Below are 22671 nucleotides of genomic sequence, written 5' to 3'. Positions count from 1 at the left end.
TTTGCACCTTACATTGTTGAATATGACGAATTTACGAAGTCGTGCAGCCGTTCAAAGCCAGAAGGACGAAGTTTACGCTATTCCAAGTAGCCACCATAACTCTCATGCTGGCCCCGATTGGAGCTCCCATAGATGCTAGCACCAGAGTTCTCTCTAGTAATTTTTGCCCGAAGCTCTATAGGACAAACCAGGAGGGAGCGTCACGTGATTCCTCGGCAAGCCAGCCTCCTCAGACCCTCTCACTCTTCGGGGACTTGTGCGCGGTGCCTTTTGGGTAGGATTCGGCTCACATGGATGCCAGACCATACGAACTTGTTTGGTACGTGGTAACCCTTAGCGGCGCTGGCCGTGGCAGGCATGGAGGCAAGTATAAGTATTACGGGTGATTTTCTGCAACTGTACGCGTCGTTCTTCGCCTCAAATGCAGTGCCTTTGAGCGTGAAGAAAGACGGGGGCACCTGACCCATGACGGCAGAACTTTCAAAACGACACTTGCACTTACCACATAATTTAGTGGAATTTCCAGTACTCTCGCCCCGAAACGAGTCCAGAGTGCCGTCTGAAACGCGTCCGAAACCCGTCCAGGCCTTCTTTCGTCAAATCACCTGTTTTGCACCGTAATCTGCTGTGCGTATTCTCTCGCTAATGTGTGTCCCGTTGGCTTGCACATATTGACACAAAGGTGTGGGGCTCCCGCACCGCAGGACGGCGCGCGCAAAGGTCGGCGCCACGAAAGACGATGAAGGGCGTAAGCTGCACGCTCTTCTTCTGGCCCGCCATTAAAGAGAAACATCTATTTTGTAAGACTCCGTCTTCAATCTACGTTACATTTTTCAGGTGGACGTGCGGGGTACATGCTACCACTCCCAGATCGAACGCCGCCTACAAGCCCTGTACGAAGTCCGGTCGAGCTGACTCCTGTTCACGTACGGACAAGCCGTCGACCGCCACCTGAGCACGAGCCTCTACCGAATACAGTCAGAAGTATGAGTACATCGGTTCCATCTTCTTCCTCAACGGCACCGACCGAGGTCGTCCTTAACCAGCCGCTCCCCCTATCCTTCCATGGGGACACCTTCGAGGATGTTGAGGACTGGCTCGATCACTTTGAGCGTGTCGCAGAATTCAATGGCTGGACTACAGAGCGCAAGCTACGCAACAGCTACTTTGCCCTCGAGGACTATGCGCGGACATGGTTTGATAACGATGAGGGGCCTTATCGACATGGGACGAATTCCGATGGCAGTTAATCAGCACATACGCCAGCCTCGATCGCAAGGAGCGAGCTGAATGTGCAATTCAGGCGAGAGCACAGCGGCCGAACGAAAGCGTCACAATGTTTGTCGATATGTGCCGACTTTTCCGACGCGCGGATCCATCCATGCCGGAAGAAAAGAAGGTCAGGAACTTGATGCGCGGGGTCAAGCAAGAGTTATTCGGTGGCCTAATACGCAACCCACCAAAGACCGTTGCCGAGTTTTACGGGAGCCATATCAATGGAAAAGGCACTGCAGCAACGAACAAGGCAGTACAACCGCGACGTGTCGACCCTATCGCGTGACCCTCTCACTATACCCTTTGACAATACCGACGCCTTGCGGGAGCTCATTAGGCTTGTTGTTCGAGAAGAGCTCCAAAAGCTTCAGGTGGCTCCGGTATCGGTACCGCGACTCGTTCTGGCTGAGGTCGGCCGGGGAGAAATCAGGGAGGCAGTACAAGTGCTAGAGCGAAGCAAGACATCACAGCACGAGGTACCGCAGCCACAGCCTCGCATGTCGTGTGCGAAAGCTGCGCGAAATTCGTTGTCGCCAACTTTTCACGATGCGCGCAACCCTGCAAGAGCGAGGTATGGCGCACCGCAGACCGGAGGCTCTTGTGTTTTCATTGCGGTGAAGCCGATCACCTCTACAGGGCGTGCCCTTACCGCTGGGCTGGGCTCCGCAGACTTTCACTGAATGCGCCATGCCCGCGCAATGGTGAACGCCCCCTGGGGATAGAAGCATACCTCGCAGACGCCAGGACCTCGTTTTCCCCATGATTCCGTGAACGCCGGTCACCTTCACCCACCCGAAACAGGTCTTCCAGCCCCCTATTCACGCCGAGAGCAACGAGGCTACGCTCACCCAGCCCAGCCTCCCGGGAAAACTGAGTTCAGCGACCTGCGGAGGTGAGGTCGCTGACGTCGCGAACGCTGAAGATCCTCCAGTACGACGACCGCGATATGACGTAATTGAGGCGCAGAGAAATTAGTGTAGTTCCGTGTCAGTATCCTGCGACGTACCAGTTACCATAGATGACCACGAAGTCACGGCGTTCATCGACACAGGTGCGGACACGTCTGTTATGAGCCAGAATATCGCATATATACTGAACAAAATTTCGACGCAATGGACCGGAACTAAGATTCGTACTGCAGGAGGGCATCTCATAACTCCAATGGACTGGTGCATGGCATGAGTCAACATTCGGGGCTTCACGTACATTGGCGACTTCGTCATTCTTCCTGAATGTTCAAAGGACCTTATACTCGGCATGGATTTCCTTCAGGCGAACGGCGCCATCATTGACCTGCAAGAGTCTAGAGTCAGCTTCGCTACTGCGCAAGCCATAGCACACAATAATGACAACGACCGTGACATCGCGCTTCGCGTAGCTGACGATCACGTCACGTTGCCACCCAAGAGCAGCATGCTTACCCTTGTCCGATGTGACATGGAGGACGACGCCGAAGGAATTGCTGAGGCAAACATGCCCCTGCTTCTTGAGCGCTACATTTGTATAGCCAGAGGGCTTCTTCAGGTGCGAAACAAAAGTTCAGTCGCATTGCTAACAAAGTTTAGCATCGAGTATCGGCATGTACCGCGAGTAACGAAAATCGCATTTCTTCGCGAAATCACTGGTGCTACTGACATTGCCACGTTGGAAACCGCATCCTCTCAGAAATATGGGCTACCCTGCCTAAAAGAACGGAATCACGTTAACGCCGTTGGGCCAGACCATCAGAAAGACCGTCTACTGAGTCTCGTGAATGAATTTGCGGACTGTTTTTCCACGTCATCCAAAGTGCGGCGCACGTCCATCACAAAGCACCGCATTATTACGGATGAGTCCGCACGTCCTGTTCGTCAGCATCCTTACGGAGTGTCTCTATGGAAAGGGAAGCGATCAAGCATCAGGTGAAAGATGCTCCAAGACGACGTGATCCAGCCGTCCACCAGCCCGTGGGCCTCCCCTGTAGTGTTAGTCACAAAGAAAGACAACACACTACGCTTCTGTGTAGATTACAGAAAGTTGAACCGTGTCACCAAGCGCGACGTTTGTCCATTGCCACGCATCGACGACGCATTGGATCGTCTACAACATGCCAAGTTTTTTTTCTTCATTGGATCTTAAATCGGGGTATTCGCAAATCGAAGTTGATGAACAGGATCGTCAAAAAACAGCGTTTGTGACACCTGACGGTCTTTATGAGTTCAAAGTTCTCCCCTTCGGTCTCTGTTGCGCACCTGCCACCTTTCAGCGGATTGCGGATACCATGCTTGCTGAATTCAAATGGCAAACCTGCCTCGTATACTTGGACGACGTCGTCGTGTTCTCGAGCACGTTTAACGAAGATCTCGCAGCACTCGAGAGTGTCCTCGCTGCGATCCATACTGCCAGCCTCACCATCAAGCCTGAAAAACGCTACTTCGGTTTCCAAGAGCTCCAATTTCTTGTCCATGTCATTGGCCCTCAAAGAATCCGACCACACCTCGACAAGTTAGCTGCCGTCGCCGAGTTTTCACCACCCACAGACAAGAAGGCTGTCCAAGGCTTCCTTGGTTTGTGCGCATATTATAGGCGCTTCGTCGAGGGATTCTCGAGAATTGCTGCGCCTCTGACACGGCTTACACGCGACGATGCGCCTTTCATTTGGGCGGACGAGCAGCAGCAGTCATTCAATGAACCGCGCAAGCGTTTGCAAGAGGCCCCAATATTTGCTCATTTCGACGAAGACGCTGACACTGAAATTCATACTGGCGCCAGCAATGCGGGTCTCGGCGCATTTCTTGTGCAGTGGCAAGCTGCTGCGGAATGCACCATTGCTTATGCAAAGCCGCAGTCTCACTGACGGTGAGGAAAACTACTCAACCACAGAAAAATATTGCTTAGCGGTTGTGTGGGCAGTTGGTAAATTCCGACCCTACTTGTACGGTAGGCCATTCAAGGCTGTCAGCGATCACCACACCCTGTGCTGGCTTGCCAACCTCAAGGATGCTTCAGGCAGACTAGCCCGTTGGAGCCTGCGCTTACAAGAGTACGATATTACAGTTGTCCACCGATTTGGAAGGAAGCACAGTGACGCTGACTTTTTGTCACGCGCACCACTCCCTACGACGTCATCGGACCCTGACCATGACTTGCCATTTGTCGGCGTTATCGACGCCGTAAACATGGATGAGCACCAGCGGGCTGACGCTGAGCTGCTGCCGCTAATCGAGCACCTCCAAGGAGTTGAAGGTGTTTTGCCTCGCCAGCTCATGCGCGGCTTATCATCATGCTACTTGCACAACAACGTCCTTTACAGGAAAAACTGCGGAAGGGGCCCCAATTCGTACCTCCTTGTCGTGCCGTCGGCGCTACGCCAAGACATTTTGCACGCCTGCCATGATGAGCCATGCGCGGGACACCTGGAACTCGCTAAGACATTAGTAAGGATACGACAGAAGTATCACTGGCCCCGGCTTTATTCTTCTGTGCAACGGTACCTGAAGACCTGCCGCGATTGTCAGCGCTGCAAGAAACCACCAGTTAAACCGGCTAGCTTTCTCCATCCTGTGGGCCCTCCTCAAGCACCGTTCCAACAAATAGGAATGGATCTGCTTGGGCCATTCCCAGTGACCTCTTTGCGCAACAGATGGATAGTCATCGCTACCGATTACTTAACCAGGTACGGTGAAACCGAAGCTATTCCGCAAGCAGCTTCGTATGAAGTGGCCAAGTTCTTTGTACGCCACATCGTCATACGACATGGTGCACCATCTGTTCTCATCATCGACCGCGGTACAGCATTTACAGCGGAACTTACGCAGGACGTTCTCCAGTTGACGCATAGCTCTCACTGCAAGAGCACTGCGTATCACCCTCAAACCAATGGATTAACGGAACGTATGAATAGAACACTGACTGATATGTTCTCCATGTATGTCGACGTAGAGCACAAGACGTGAGACGAGATCTTACCCTATGTGACTTTCGCGTATAACAATGCTGTACAGGAGACTACACAGTTTACGCCGTTTAACTTGTATACGGGCGCCACGTCACCTCAACACTTGACGCCATGCTACCTCTGGCTGATAATAGCCCGACCAGCGAACACGTGGAAGAGTTCGTACAGAGAGCCGAAGAGAAACGCCAGCTTGCTCGGCATCGTATCCGGAGCCAACAGCATACCGACACCCTTCGATACAACCAGGGCCCACGCGACGTCCATTACAATACCGGTGCCTGCGTGTGGGTCTGGACGCCCGGCCGTCACCGTGGACTCTCGCAAAAGTTGACCCGCCAGCATTTTGGTCCCTACAAGGTTACACGCCGCCTCAGTGACGTGACCTACGAAGTCGTCCCCTGCAGTTCTGACCCCGGTTCACTCCGTCGTCGTCCTCGCGGTGAAGTTGTTCATGTAGTGCGCATGAAACCGTACTATGCGCGTACGTGAACGCCGAGATGCACCTGAGGAGCTCCATTTCTTATGTGGCCGAAAGAACTTTTTGACGCGACCGAGACGGTCGCTTTTCGCATGGGGGGCAATTGACACAAAGATGTGGGGCTCCCGCCCCGCAGGACGGCGAGCGCAAAGATCGGCGCCACGAAAGACGATGAAGTGCGTAAGCTGCACGCTCTTCTTCTGGCCCGCCATTAAAGAGAAACATCTATTTTGTGAGACTCCGTCTTCAATCTACGTTACAATATATAGGAAGAGATAGGAAGATGTGTTCAGAGATACTTTTTTGTTGCGTTTTTGCTTAGAAAAAGGTTCTGCTGCGCGTCTTTTGTTTTGAGAGAAATAAACAGCATTCGCTTGCACTCTGAATGCCGAAGTCGTCGCCATTTCTCAAGATTTACTTGCACTATTTTGTAAGATTGTGTAGTGCGACGTCGTTACGCTGGTTAAGACGCGCCTTTTGAGTTCTCGTCCATCTGGTATTGAGAGGCCGAAGGCTTTAAGAACGACAGCGTCAACTGGGACGGTCTCTTTTAACAATGGGCCGCCACGGCCTTAAATATGTTCGAGGTCCTCGGCTCGCAATTGCATCCTTGCGCATAAGAAGTGACGAATTTTTTTCACACTGGAAAGCAGTCCCTGCGGACTCTCGATGCTCGCTTGATCGCCTGTGCATGCTTGCGGGGGCGAAAGAAATCATTGTTTGCCAGAAGACTTCCACAAACTCGACGAGTAGCCGTCGGCAGGGTGGCTAGGTTGCCTGCAAAAGTTAGTAAGACGAAACGTTTCTTCGTTTCTTTGAAACCACTCCGAAACGCGACCCCTTGAGGTGGTCCTCGGGTTGTTGGGCGCAATACCGGTTACTCGAGGCCTTCATTCGCTGCAGTGTTGGCACCTACCCGCTGCTTAAGTTGTGAGTCAAGTCTAGGTGACGTGAGGTGGTTCGGTGAATTAAGTGACTGACGTAACCCAGACTCGACTTAATCACACGCTTGAATTTTCACTAACCTCGGCGTGCGCGTTTGTGATGCCTACCATGTGCGCCTATTCTGAAACCCTCGCAGCAGATGAAACCAACGGGAGCCAAGTAGAATGTGCCGGTTGTCTGTAATATGACTAGGGGCTACTTCTAGATTTATTTTTGTTGACTAGGGTTCAATATTGTCACGTTACGCTCCCTCCTATTGTATTCATTCCTCCATGAACCCCAGGCAGCGCTCACATCATCGTCGTCATCATCATCATAAGAGAAAACGTGGCATTTACCTAGAAGCGCTGACGATTCTCTATAGCAATGAGTGACATGAGCACAGCGACTGGGACGCGAAGCGGTACCTAGAGCTTTTTATGAATGGCCTATGGGCGCCAGGTTGAAGCGAGCAGACGAGCACTGTAGCAAGTGAAAAACATGAAATGGCCGCACCAACACAATATGAGGTTATCCAACCCATGGAAGACATGCCACACCCACAAAGCGCAGTGATCAGCTCGGTTACTGCTCCCGTCATGTTGTAACTATTGCTCTTGACACAACATTGCAATGATAAATGTTGTCTGAGCAGACGTAGATTAAGGAAGGTATATGACGGCCTATGCGACTGTCTAATTTGGTAGGCCTCATGTGCGCATTTGAACCTGTGCAATAAACGGAGAGCACGTCGTCTTGCCACCGATATGTCTTCGCGAGAAAGCGTGTCTACAACCTAAATAAAAACGGTGATACAACCTTTTTTGGTGAAACATTTCCCGAAATAGTTATTATCATTCCGTGAAGCTGCACACTCATGTCTGCTGGCAAGAATGATGTGTCACGCGGGTACGCACGTGTCGTTTGTGACACAAGTACCAGGCGCACATTGTTGAAGAAAGGAAAGGCACCCAAGATTGACGATAATTGACAAAACGGGCAAAAAGGTTTGTTCGAGTGTAAAGCAACAGTTGCCTGACTACCTTTGCTATTGCTGAGCTCAATAAATTCGAAAAGCTTAGTCATTATCATGCTATGCATGCGAAGATTTGCAAACGTTCAAAGAAAGTCTAGGGAAAAACCGAGCACAAAGAAAAAACGTAATCGAAGGCAATTCGCAAGATCGAAACTCAACATGAGGGCTATGCGTATGGATATGAAAGACGTCATTTGCTACTACTCGGACCACCTATTGCTATTGTCTGCGAGTTCCTTACTGAAATAAACGCATGAGCTGAGAAGATCGCGTTATATAGACTTAGCTTCCTTAATATTGCCACAAAAATGCGAACATGTACCGAATGCTACCTCGGAAAACCGCTCTCAGTTCATTCCCGCTATCGATTTTAACTCAGCCTTCTGCGCTACACTCTGTTGTACCGCAGGCTTCTGTTATCGGTCGGCTTTACTTTCTTATTCATTTCAACTACTTGGCACAGTGTGTTTCTTCCAAGTTTCGTTTATTCGCTTGCTATTGCGTAGTATTTAGTGATATACCTTCCGACGATCACGTGATCGTGCTCCAATGTGATCTTAACGGTATTTCCTCATGGTGTGAAACATGGCTAATAGAATTAAATGTTACTAAATGAAAATAACGTGTGCCGCTAGAGAAACTAACCAAACTATTCCCCTATGCAGTCTGAACAGCTTCGCGTCAGAAAATGTGCCCTCATATAAGTATCTCGGTGTCCACGTTGCGCCCAACTTTTCTTCGAACACTCACATTCAACTTGTTACTAACAACGCTAACCACTTCTGGAATACATACGGCGTAGCTTTTCCGGATCACCTTCTACGCTTAGGTCCTATACCAAATAAATTTCGGGACTAAGCCTGACTATTCTGTATCAGTAAGGGTGGCATGGCCGACACGTTTAGCGCATTCACTTGAAATGGCTCTGATTCGACTCATACTATCAACTTATGACCTTACCACTAGTATGAAGGCAAATTAAATTATCTCTAACCTAAACAACCTAACAACTCGCTGCAAAACATCTCGATCAGGGCTTTTTCATCGGTTGTATCGTAACCATGATCTGCACAAAGTAATTCTTCCTACCTAATAGGCATCGAGGCCTTCATAAAGCTGGCGTTCCACAACCCAGGACGATCTCATTAGCAAATTCAGATATGCTACGTACGTCCAAGAAGCGGAATCGCCTTCCCGCATCAGCAGTCGCCATTGAAAATGAAGACGTATTCATGAAAGTATTACCTAACATTGTATGACAATAAAATCAATTTTTGTAAAACGATTTCCTAATAGAGTATCTTTGCAATTTACGCACGTATTGTTTGCAACCACTCCCCTCTGTAAAGTATTACGATCATGAGGGTATCTCAAAATAAAAAAGTTATACCTCTGAGTCCCGAAGATAGTTTAGAGACAAAAGCCAAGAATGCGTTGCATATTGCGCGAGTTGGGGCCCAGCTTTTCCTCCGGCTGTCGTGACGTGACGTCACGCGGTTGCGCTAAAGGTCAATGGTGGCTGCCCAGCCGCGCCCAAGGGCTGTACTGAGTGATTGCAATATGCAACGCATAAAAATAGAAGCAACTTAATAGCAAACATAGCAAAGTTAAAGGAGAATAGACCCACATATGAGACGCGCAGCAATGAATAATGGCTCATACCCTCAATGGTGGCTGCGCGGCCGCGCCCAAGGGCTGAACTGAGTGATTGCAATATGCTACGCATAAAATCGCTTTTAAGCGTAGTTCCTATTACTCATATATTACAGACGCAAAAAACACATTCTTTGTTTAGATGCTTCTGTTAGATGACAGGAGCACAACCTCCATGTACGTAAGCAAAGTAGTCAACTCCTCACTTTTCCAGTGGTAAAAAGTGCTTCTCTTTTCATGGGCACTAATATGAGGATGCAACATCGTGTGGTGGTTTGCCACGTTCACGCTGCATTCTGTATTTTCGTCTTATTTCACTGTAATTCGTACGATACAACAGCCGATGTCGAATTAGTGCCATTTTTGCTGCCATGTGGCTGCACCAGTATAATTAAACCGGACTGAAACTTTTGCAGGCGCATTCAGCATTATGGTAGGCGCGATGTATTAGCTTATTGCTTCCTAGAATAATGTGACAATACTATGCGCAAGAAAGGATATGGTATTGCTAAAACAAATGTATCAACTCAAAGGTTCCTACTAATCGCTGCAAATTAATGCGCTGCATTTTTTTCTTTCAAAGAGAGGTCACTACATCAATAATTCAACTAAAGCCTAAGTGCCAGGAGTGTCCATAGCCTATGTTTTGCATGAGAATAGCGTATTTAGTGGGTACTCAAATACTCCAATTCAAAACCGTGAGCCACAAAAACGTGCAGACGATGCCCACGCTCAGTGAGTGTCACTAAGTTGCGCTGAGTATTACTGCTGCCTCAGAGCAGCAGTTCTCTAGCACAGATAGGATACATTCAACGAGTTCTGTATGTCTCTACTTTAGAACTTGATCAAAGATGTCACACCACAGTTTCTGTATTCACTACATTGCACACACTTTGGCAAATGCAATTAGAAGCGGTAAGATAAAAGAAACTTCAGGCGTTCACTCTTTCTGCGAGTGATTAGTGAAACACGCAACATAGCAATGTTGATAAACCAGGTGCCTTGTTCAACTCACCATCTTGGCAGGGGCTTCGCATCCTTCATCGCGCTCTTCGGACCCAACATAGCTGATGTCCTGCGCACAACACATGCAAGAAGTCAAGCGACTTCGAGAAAATAATAGGTTGAAGCAGAAATTCATGGAATGCTCACTTGCCTTGCATAAAGAGCCTGACGAGCTCGAAACCAAAGCTAGTCACAATCAGTAGTCATTCACTCTCACTGACTCACCAATATTATTTTGGCATTTGGGCTCAGCCGCACTTCCACTAATGTGCACTTACAAGCACCGGCACTCTCTGAAGCTCATAATGAATTCCACTAATACCAGTAACACCCTTTGCTGGGTTAGTTGGCGCGATGTCAGGGTCGAAAGTAGCGGAAAAAGTTAATGAAAAAGTGCGAGAAGACAGGGACAGAGTGCTACTTCCCTATTGGATCTTTATTGGACAAGATATATATATATATATATATATATATATATATATATATATATATATATATATATATATATATATATATATATATATATATATATATATATTTATATATATATATATATATATATATATATATATATATATATATATATATATATATATATTGTAAGGAAGAAGAAGTGCGCGGTGCCGACCTCCGCAGCCGGATCGCTAGCGCTACTGAAGTAGGGCTCGGGCTAGACGCTGTTCCTGGTTTTGACTGGCTAAGCCTACGCTGTGCCAGTCAAAACCAGGAACGCCTACGCTGTCTTCTTGTCCGCGTCCTTCGTGTCGTCTACAACCGTGTCGGACTTCTTTACCATAAGATATATATATATATATATATATATATATATATATTGTAGCGAGATATAAGCTATTCTTTGTCATCTGTACATGATCATCATCATGTGGGGCTCATATGGGGTTCTTCTTCATCATCGCTTGTGGGGCTGGCTCTCGAGTGTGATCCGTGCTGTGGGCGTGATCGCTTCGCCATATCTTCGAGTCGGAATAAACGTAGTGACAACTGCTACGTCACAAGTGGTGGAGTGTGCGTTTCGGTCCTCCGTCCTCTGACTCCCCGCTCAACCTCCTGGAGCTTCGATCGGGTCGCCGATTGTGCCAGCTGTCCGCCACCATGTCGCAGGACGAGCCCACAGGCACTTCTACTTCCACCATCTCGGCCTCGGCTACCCCAGCCTCCCCGTATTGGGTTGTCAGTGGACACCAGCGTGATCCCCATCTGTTTGCTGGACTTCGCGGGGAAGACGTCGAGGATTGGCTGGACGACTACGACCGAGTGAGTTCGGCTAACCGTTGGGACGATGCGTCCAAGCTACGTCACGTCGCCTTTTATCTGACCGGAGTAGCGAAGACTTGGTTTTTCAACCATGAGGTTGATTTCACGAACTGGGGCGCTTTTAAACAGCAGCTCCGCCAAATCTTCGGCACACCGGCTGTTCGTTCCGCCCTCGCCAAAAAGACGCTCGACACTCGCAAGCAACAAACCGGTGAATCTTATACGTCGTACATCGAGGATGTGCTTGCTCTTTGTCGCCGTGTGAACCCGGCTATGACCGAATCAGACAGAGTTCGCCACACCCTCAAAGGCATCGGAGCTATTGCTTTCAATACTTTACCCATCCAGAACCCCGCTACCGTTGCTGATATCGTCGCTACTTGCCAGCGCCTTGACGAACTCGAATCAGTACGGTTGCAGCCAGACACCACTGCGAACACTTCTGCCGACGACCCTGCTTTACGAGCAATGATACGCGCAATAATACGCGAAGAGCTCCAGTATCTTGGCTTAGCCGCAGGGCCTATGCCTTGTCATGCCTCCGATACCAATCTGCGAGACGTTATCAAGGAGGAATTGGCGTCCATGGCTGGTGCAGCGTACACGGACCCTCTCACCCCTAGGGCCCCATCCACGTACGCACAAGTGACCGCAGCTACTCCAGTCATCGTTCCACCGATGCCACCAAAACCAACACCGGCCCCCATCGCGTCCATGACTACCAGCGCACTTACCCCAACCAGCTATCCGCAGTGGCGTCCTCCTCGTCCCATCTGCTACTACTGCGGCTATCGTGGCCACATAGCACGTTTTTGCCGCAAGCGCCAGCAAGACGAGCGTCACGGATATGACGTATACGAACGGGATCACTTTTCGCCCGGAGCTACTTTTCAACGTGTAGGGAGCTTCCATGACCAACGCCATCCTTATGGTCCACCGCGCGGACGCTCCCCATCGCCTACTGTAGCATCTGAGACGGCTTACCGTCCTGCGAGACGCCGCTCGCCGTCCCCCCTTCGCCGCTCTACGTCCCCACTGAGACCTGCTTCTCAATTCGCCGATCGTCGTCCGGAAAACTAACGTATGCAGCTCTTGGAGGAAAAGCTGCATCGAACGACAGGACAGAAATTCCTCCATCGCGTCCGTGCAATGTGATATTGGTTGTAATAGAAGGTGTACAAGTAGAAGCTTTAATAGACACTGGTGCTAGTGTTTCAGTCATTCACTGGGAATTGTGTTCGCGACTTCGGAAAGTTACGACCCCCTATGATGGACCTACGCTACTCGCTGCTCAAGGGGCTGCCATTCGACCTATCGCCATGTGCACAGCTCGTATTTCTATCGATGGACTTCTGCATTACGTACAATTTGCAGTGCTAAGTTCGTGTGCCCAGCAGCTCATATTGGGATGGGATTTTCTTTCTACGGCCTCCGCATCCATCTGCTGTGGGCAACGCGTTCTCCACATGACCGACACGACATATTCACTTCATGCAGATGACGCACGACTTCACTTTCTTGCTGCAGAAGATACCGCACTACCTCCTCGCCATCAAAGCATTGTGACTATCACGTCTGATGTGATTGACTGCGGCGACGTGCTCGTATTACCATCTGCACGCTGTCTCGCAAGAGGGATTACCTTTGCATCAGGGCTGGTTAGGTTTGATCATGGCTCTGCACTTCTCTACGCTACAAACCCGACATCCGAAAAAATTCTCATCGCTAAAGGCACTACATTGGCTTCCGCCACCGAATCGGTATCTATATCTGTTGTTTCATTTAAACCAGCTTCCTCTGAAGTTCCTTGTACCGGATGGATCGCATCTCCTTCAGCTCTTGCAGCTGACATCAGTTCCGACCTGACACCTTCGCAGTCACAACAATTGCTTGCTTTGCTCCAGAAACATGAAGCTTCGTTTGACGTGCATTCAGCTTCGTTGGGAAAGACTTCGATTACGACGCATCGGATCGAGACAGATGGTTCATCCATCGTGCGCCGTAGACCATATCGCGTATCGCTAGCCGAGAGGCAAGTCATTGACGAGAACGTCACCGACATGCTCCAACGGAATATAATACGCCCTTCTGCTAGCCCTTGGTCTTCCCCCGTTGTTTTGGTTCGGAAGAAAGACGGCTCTGTTCGATTTTGTGTCGACTACCGAGCACTTAACAAGATCACACGCAAGGATGTATACCCTATGCCGCGAATAGACGATGCCTTGGATTCCCTGCAAGGCGCCGAGTACTTCTCCAGCATCGATCTACGTTCCGGCTACTGGCAGATACCTATGCATGAGGACGATAAAGAGAAAACAGCGTTTTCAACACCAAATGGGCTCTACGAGTTTAATGTCATGCCATTCGGCCTCTGCAATGCACCCGCAACGTTCGAGCGCATGATTGACACCGTTCTTCGTGGCCTGAAGTGGAAGACTTGCCTGTGCTATCTGGATGATATTGTTGTTTTCTCGTCAACTTTCTCTCAGCACCTGCAACGTCTGGATGAAGTTCTCACATGCCTTGCCAACGCTGGACTTCAGCTAAACACCAAGAAATGCCATTTTGCGAGCAAGACGATTAAGGTACTCGGTCACATTGTGAGCAAAGATGGCATTCGTCCTGACCCTGACAAGGTTTCGGCAGTTCGGCACTTCCCTCGTCCCGAAAAGACCAAAGATTTGCGCAGTTTCCTAGGCCTCGCCTCCTATTTTCGCCGATTCATACGAGGCTTCGCCTCAATAGCGTCACCTCTGCACAAATTACTGGGTTCTAATGTTCCCTTTGTGTGGTCTCCCGAATGTGAATCTTCGTTCGCCCATCTGAAGCGCGCTCTCACATCGGAACCAGTACTACGCCATTTTGATGAAGCTGCTCCTACCCTCCTGCATACGGATGCTAGTGGTCATGGCATTGGTGGCATTCTCCTACAGCGAGACGACACTTTAGGGGAGAGGGTCGTCGCATACGCAAGTCGCGTTTTGACAAACGCCGAAAGGAATTACACCATGACGGAGCAGGAATGCCTAGCTATCGTTTGGTCTGTACAGAAGTTTCGACCTTATCTTCACGGCCGCCATTTCACCATCGTTACAGACCATCATGCATTGTGCTGGCTTTCGACGCTGAAAAACTTGTCTGGACGGCTTGGTCGGTGGATCCTTCGTCTACAAGAATACGACTTTACTATTACCTACAAGTGCGGAAAAAAACACCAGGATGCAGACGCGCTTTCTCGCTGTCCGCTTCCTACGACACCATGCAATGGACCTCCAACTACCATCCGTGACAAGCTTTCGCATGACCCCTCTTCACATGCTTTCTTGTTGGCCACTGTAGACGAGATGCCTAAACACGACAACGGATTCTTCCAATCTCATCAATTGGCGGACTCTTACTGTCGGCGCATCATAGACCACCTTCAAGGAGCTTCGCGCCCACCTAACGCCCGCCTTCGTCGACAACTGACGCAATTTAAGATTGACAACCGCGTCCTGTACCGTCATGTCTATCACCCTGACGGTCAGCGCTGGGTTCCTGTCCTGCCACGCTCTCTACGTGCTCATGTCCTGCAGGCTTCTCACGACGACATGACTGCTGGTCACCTTGGTTTCCAGAAAACCTATGACTGCATCAAAGGTCGCTTCTACTGGCCTGGATTGTTCGCCAGTGTAGCGAAGTATGTCGCTTCCTGCGCCCTCTGTCAGCGTCGAAAGCTCCCTACATCAGCTCCCAGCGGACAACTGCAACCGGTTCCTTGTCCGTCGCAACCATTTGATATCGTTGGCATTGACCTGTATGGTCCTCTTCCTGTGACTCCCACCGGTAAACGATGGATTGTGACAGCCGTTGATCACTTGACACGCTACGCCGAAACAACTTGTGTGAGCTCTGCCTCAGCCTCTGAAGTTGCTGCATTCATACTTCAATCCCTAATACTGCGCCACGGTGCTCCTCGCGTCCTCCTGAGCGACCGTGGAAAAGCATTCCTCTCGCAACTAGTAGACGAAGTACTCAGAGCCTCTGGAACCACCCACAAGGCTACCTCCAGTTACCATCCGCAAACTAACGGGCTCACAGAGCGATTTCATCGCACGCTGTCAGACATGCTAGCCATGTACATCGAACCGAATCACAGAAACTGGGACGCAATTTTGCCATTCGTGACTTTTGCGTATAATACCGCCGTTCAACGCACGACCGGTTACTCGCCATTTTACCTTGTCTATGGTCGTTCGCCCAGTTCCTGTCTTGACGTCACTTTCTTCGCGCCAACTGTCAATCAATGTCCATCCTCCTGTGAAGAATATGTGTCCCGCATTCTGCGTTGTCGCCAGCTCGCCCGCATCAACACCGAAGCACAGCAACAGGACCGCAAGCAGCATTACGACGCCTCTCATCGCGTCGTGTGCTTCCGCCCTGGCGACGAAGTGCTACTCCGGACACCAGTTCGTACTCCTGGCTTGTGTGACAAGTTTCAACTTCGGTTCATCGGCCCCTACAAAGTCTTGGAGCAGACTTCTCCGGTTAACTATAGCGTGGTACCAGTTATTGTTCCCAGCGACCGCCGCTGCCGCGCTGCTGAGGTTGTCCACGTGTCCCGTATGAAGCCTTTCACGAGGCGTTCGCCGCCCCTTTGAATTGCGGCCAGGATGGCCGCTCTCGCGCGAGGGGACATTAGTGTAGCGAGATATAAGCTATTCTTTGTCATCTGTACATGATCATCATCATGTGGGGCTCATATGGGGTTCTTCTTCATCATCGCTTGTGGGGCTGGCTCTCGAGTGTGATCCGTGCTGTGGGCGTGATCGCTTCGCCATATCTTCGAGTCGGAATAAACGTAGTGACAACTGCTACGTCACAATATATAATAATCCTGTTTCAATAAAGATTAAGTGAAGTAACTCGACAAGCGCTTGGCAAAGGACGAACGCTTTACAGGTTAGTGTCGCTTTTATAGCCTTTATCTTGTGACGTCGCCGCGGCCACTGCCGATTAAGAAGAGGCGTGGCCGATGAATATAAATATAAACACGTGTCAACGACGCATGCTGATTCGCAACATTATGTATATATTGTGCACGCAATAATCTTAACTCATCTTCCTGATTTGTACATATCATCATCATATGTCTACATATCATCACCAGATCCGCTACTTCTTTGTCGTGGTGGCGCAGAATCTTCGAGAATAAAGAGCTTCCTGAGAAGTCCTAGAGGATGCTGCGCGTTCCCGAAGTCCTCTCATCGATTTTGCTGGAGGTGCGCTCGGGCCGTCGCACCATTCCACCGTGTGCTGCAATGTCCAGTCAAAGCCAACCCTGTACAACTAACCGCCTATGCGCAAGACAATCAACAGCTGCCAGCGTGACCTCCAAGTATTCGCTGATTCAGGTGCTGAAGACGTCGAAGATTGGCTCCAGAACTACAATCGAGTCAGCGACTGCAATAGGGGAAGTCTAATAAACATCGCAATGTTCCTTTCTACCTCTATGGTGTCGTTAAAAAGCGGTTATTGAACCAGGAGTGCGACTTTTCAGACCGCACCACTTTCAGGCAGAACTTTGGTGCTGTCGTTGGCGTTACGGCTATTCGCATTGAAATCGCGAAATAGAAGGTCCACCAGCGTGTTCAGTATTCCGGAGAATGGTACACGACATACATTGAAGATGTCCTCGCCCTGTGCAGGCGTGTGAACTCCAATATGCTCGAAGCCCACATCATATGCCGACATCCTTCAGATCATCAAGGAAATCAAAACTATTGGCTTCAACGCCCTAGTTATACAGAATCCTACAACCGTACCAGATGTCATAATCATGTGCCAGCGCTTTGAGGAACTGCAATGCCTTCACGTTTACACAGATACGCATGACGGTCAGTCTCCCTGAGGCTACGGTACTGCGCACTATGATCCGTACGATAATACGTGAGGAACTCCATGCGGAATGCCCTTCCTGTGCTTCTGGCACCATCACCTCCCCTTTTGCGACCAGCTTGCGCGCACTCATTAAAAATCTCGCGTCTACTATCAGCGCCATGTGTTTAGACGCCGCCGGTGCGCCCACTATAACTACATATGCCGATATCGCCCCGATGTCTCCACTCACGACTACGCCTATGACCACACCATCTGCACAAAAACCCGTCGCTTGAATATCGGCGTAGGTTCGGGCTCAACCTTCCCACCCTGATTGGCGTCCTACCCGTCCTTTTTGTTGTTACTGCGGGTATCGAGGGCACATTTCCCGGTTCTGCCGACGGCATGAACAGGACTAGAGGCGTGGTTAGACTACTCAAGAACGCTCCAATACCCATGTACCTAAGCCTTATGAGCGCATGAAAACATCGCCTTCTTTCCACCATTCACCGTCTCCCCCGTATGCAGCCGATATGCCTCCCACCTACTATTTATCTAGGTGCCGCTCACCTTCCCCACGCCGTCGCTGAGTGTGCCACTTCGGCTCACCTCACAGGCCCCTGACCCCCACTCCGAAAACTCCACGTTGCAGTTATAACTATAAGGGGAAAGTGCATCCTTCGGACAGCCTATAATTCATCCAGAGCGCCCGTCGAATCTATTATTAGTGCCTGTGCACGGAAGGCGTTCGTCTCGAAGCCCTTATTCACATTTGTGCCCGCTTTTATTGACGCTGGTGCCGCCATTCCTATCATTCCCGCTCATTTATGTTCGGGACTATGAGAAAAAGGGACCCCGCCATACGGTGGCGCTCCTTTGCGTGGAGCAAAAGATGCTAGAATTCAACCGCTCGCGCAATGTAGAGTAAGTGCCTCTATCGATGGTATCCTTTATCACATAGTATTTGCGGTGCCGTGTGAGTGTACCAACCAACTTTTTTGGGGTTAGGACTTGTTGTCGACCGTCTCCGTGTTTATCAGTTGTGGCCAGCGCCTCCTTTCCCTGACCGACATCAGTCAGCAATGCCATTCTACAGATGATGCGCATAACCCTTTCGCATCAGCCGCAGCTTATATGTTTTCTTGGCCGTCTAGAGAATAAAGCAACGCCGTTCTTACCGCCGAAATTGTGCACGGCGACGTGTTCATTCACCCTCATGGACGCATTTCATCTAGAAAAATTGTAATCGCTCTCAGCCTCCTTCCGTTCACTGATGGGTTCACAGTGGTTACTGCATTGAATGCTACTCGCGATCCCCAATTGTTGCCGCAAGCATCAACTATTACATGCGCTGTTATTTTCAACGCGTTGTGCTCGTTCCTCTGATTGTTGCATCGATGGAGTCAACTTTGCCTCATCTCGACTCTTCTTTCTCTCTTCTGACAAGTTCCATGAGCCCAGACTGTTCCCTTACTCCGACTCGAGCTCGACTGCATTGGTTGAAAAACCATGGTGTTTGGCGTCCATGCACCCGTCCTCGGTAAGACGCATATCGCCCCTCATCGCATTCACACCGATGACTTCCGCTTCATTCACCGCCGTCCACATAGAGTCTCGCTTACGGAGCGCAAAGTTTCCGAAAAAATTTCTGTTCTGTGCAACAACCTCGCGCGGAATATAAGACGCCCCTCCTCTGCTCCCTGGTCTACTGCAGTGTTTCCTGTACAGAAAAAAAGGGATCAGTAAGCGTTTGCATCGGCTACAGCGTCCTCAACAAAATAACATGCAAACACATCTATCCCCTGTCATGAATTGTTGACGCATTGGACTCGTTGCAGGGTGCTGAGTACTTCTCAAGTCTTGATCTTCAATGTGGCTACTGGCAAATACCAATGTACGAGTTCGCCAAGGAGAAAACAGCTTTTGCCCCCCCCCCCCCCCCCCCGAACGGGCTCTACGAATTGAACCTGTTGCCTTTCGGACTCTGCAACATGACTGCCACATTCGAGCGCATTATAGACAGTGTCGTACGTGGTCTCAATGGAAGGCCTGCCTGTGCTCTCTTGACGGTATAGTTGTCTTTCCTTTAAGATCCTCACATCTCGAGCATCTTGATGAAGTTTTACCTGTCTTGCCAAGGCTGGACTGCAGCTCAACGTAAAAAAAATGCCACTTCGTGAGCATAACCGTCAAGGTTCTGGGACACTTAGTTGGTAAACAAGGGATACGGCTGGCCCTATGGAAGATTACTGCGGTCCTCAACTTTCCCGAGCCAGAACGCAAAAAGACTATTTACGTTTTACCGGCCTCGCCTCTTACTTCCGCAGATTTATACGCAACTTCGAAACGCCTGCATCTCCGCTCCACCAACTTCTTGGAGCTGCCGTACTCTCTGTTTTGACAGAGGACTGCGAAAAAGCTTTCAAGCTCTAAAGCGAGCCCTCACGTCCGAGCCGGTGCTATGCCATTGTGACACGGCTGTACCTACCATCGTCCACAGCGACGCTAGTGGTCATGGCATACGCGCTGTTCTAGTGCAACGTGACCATACCTCTCGAGAGCGAGCCATTGCCTATGCCAGTGGAACGCAGAGAAAAATTATATAATTACTCACTGTTGTTTTGGCTGTGCGAAAATTCCGCCCGTATATACACGGCCGCCGATTCACGATCGTTGCAGACCATCACGCGTTGTGCTGGCTCTCTTTTCTAAAGAAATTGTCGGGCCGTCTTGGACTTTCGGTGCTTCGCTTACAGAAGCACGACTTCGGCATAATGTACTGTTCTAAAAAGAAGCAGCATGAAGCCAACGCTATCTCCCATATCCCGCTTCCGATTTCGCATCGTCCACCCACGCCTCCCCAAAACGCCCGTCTCGCGAGCCATCTTCATCTCCTTTACAAATAGCAACACCTGATTGGTCAGGGGCTGACTGCCATGACCTATAGTCTCGGACTATTCATGGCCGCCACTGCAGTTCTTCCTCGTCCCCAAACTTTCATCTTCGTCCACAACTTGACCACTACAAGTTGTACAACGGGGCCCTCTGCCGCTAGATTTATCACCCTTATGGAAACAAATGGGTCCCCACATTCCCCGTTCTCTGCAAGGTGATGCTCTGCAAGCTTTTCACGACGATACAACGGTAGGTCATCTTGAAGATCACAGGACTTACGACAGGATCCGAAGCCGGTTCTCTTGCTCTGGCCGCTCCTCCGCCGTCGCCAAAGTATATCGCCTCTTGCATGCCTTGTGAAGGCCTCAAACTCCCCACGTCTGCTACCGCTGGGCCCCTGCAGCCGTTCCTTCTCGTGCCTCTTCCTTTAAGCCTTCAGAATAGACGTATACGGAATTCTCCCTCTGACCGCCAACATAATAGCTCGATTGTGACAGCTGCTGATCATCTCACTCGATATGCTGAGACAGCTTCCCTTCATTCTGGTACAGCTTTTGAAGTTGCGCACATTTTTCCTGCGAAGTACCTTTTTTAGCCAAGGAGCACCACAGGTTCTCCTCACCGACCGCGGGAACGACTTCCTCTCTTCCATTCTTTTCAAACACGAACTACCAGCACTTTCATAAGACAACTTCCAGGTACCGTCCACCGAACAATCGCTTGACTTGACCAAGCGCTTTCATAGTGCAATCTTCGACATAACCTCAGTGTATATCAGCCCGGACCACACGCAATGGGATGCAATCCCACCATTGGTGACTATTGCCTACGATACTGCACCTCAACGTACCACCAGCTAGTCCCCATTCTTCCTTGTCTATGACCGCTCACCAACTTTTGCTCTTGATGCATCTTTCTTCTGGGCTTCTATCTCATCGGTAGTGCCTTGTAGAGAACAACTTGTTTCCTGCCTGGCCCACTGCTGCTACCTCACCCGCATTACCACCGACATCTCCCAATATGCTCGCAAGCACATCTACGAGTCCATTCACCGCAGTGTGATTTTCTGCCCTGGCAACGAAGTATTACTCTGGGCACCTGTAGGTTTCCCCAGTTCACGTGACAAATTTCACAGTCGTTTTCTTGGACCCTACTGCACTGTCGAACAGGCGCGAACAGGCATCTCATCGTCCTCATATGTACATAGCGTCATCAGAGTCGTATATCATCATCATATCATATATATAGATATATATATATATATATATATATATATATAATACAGTATGTGTGTGTACGTGTGTGTGTGTACCCACCACAGAGCACGCGAATTCATAGCCAGCAAAATGAACCCAAAATTGTAATTCACATTCCATAAAAAATATCCACCAAGTGGCCCTCTTTCCTCTCACCTTTTTTTCCTCACTTTTCTCGCTACTTTCCTTCCTGGCCGCTCCCTTTCACAGGCGCTTATTCATGTTAGTACTCACACCTAGTTGCCTAGAAATGCATTTACTCGTGCTCCTACTCCCGTCAACTCTGTAACGCTCAAAAAGGTCATGCTGCACAATTTACTAGCCATCGTCCTGGATAGCTCACGTCCCCTTCATATCACCAACAGTCACTCACTTGTGCTCGCGACTGTGAGAAGAGTGTGTGTCTCTAAGAGTGAGCACTTCAACCTTTGCACCAAACACACTGCGCCAGCAGTGCAGGACATGAGGTTCGCGAGACGCCTGATTTTCTCTCGGCGGGCGTCCAGTCAGCGTATTTATTGATTAGAATTTTATATACATGAAGAAGACCCATCAGGAGACATCGTCGTCACATTTCAGGTACGTGGTTTTGAACTGTACTTCCGGGCAACCTTCGTTATATCAATGGCGGACGAACTGATGTGACCAAGCGTCCACTAATGTGTATCAGTGTCATTATCTCTGTTTACACAACTTCTATCCCCAATGGGTCTTAAGCTTTCTTATCACGTAGCTGAAATTCGTGGAAAGTATTTCACAACAGCCTATTTGATATAGAAATCAAATATCAATTATTAGCAATTGTTTTTGGAGAAGTCAACTTCTTTATAATTTCGCTGCCAATGCAGTTAAGCAGCTTGAGCGGTCGCACACCGAGAGAGTGAGCCAGGTGTCCCGCGCGCCTAATTCCTTGCACGAAACAGCGCAGAAGTACTTCTTGAGCAGTAATAACATATTTAAGTGGGAACTTATGTCCACACAAGTAACGATAAGAATTCTTTAAATAAAAGGACAGCGTTGAAGAAAGGTCGCACTAATGACGGTGTAATATTCCACAGACAATCATCGAACCACGCTT

General features: G+C 49.5%; 1 protein-coding gene across 1 annotated transcript in view; it reads right to left on the bottom strand.

Annotated features, from left to right (window-relative positions):
• The window catches only part of LOC135905197 (uncharacterized), a 285140-nt gene that overhangs the window by 11354 nt on the left and 251115 nt on the right, over positions 1 to 22671 (bottom strand). Inside the window, exon 22 of the mRNA XM_065436218.1 lies at positions 10319 to 10378. Within this exon, the coding sequence (XP_065292290.1) occupies positions 10319 to 10378 (60 nt within the window). The remainder of the gene's footprint in view (positions 1 to 10318; positions 10379 to 22671) is intronic.

This window comes from Dermacentor albipictus, chromosome 3 (assembly GCF_038994185.2).
Source record: "Dermacentor albipictus isolate Rhodes 1998 colony chromosome 3, USDA_Dalb.pri_finalv2, whole genome shotgun sequence".
In the NCBI taxonomy this organism is placed as follows: Eukaryota; Metazoa; Arthropoda; class Arachnida; order Ixodida; family Ixodidae; genus Dermacentor; species Dermacentor albipictus.
Note: the sequence above shows the minus strand (reverse complement) of the source record. Positions and strands in the feature narration are given on the sequence as shown.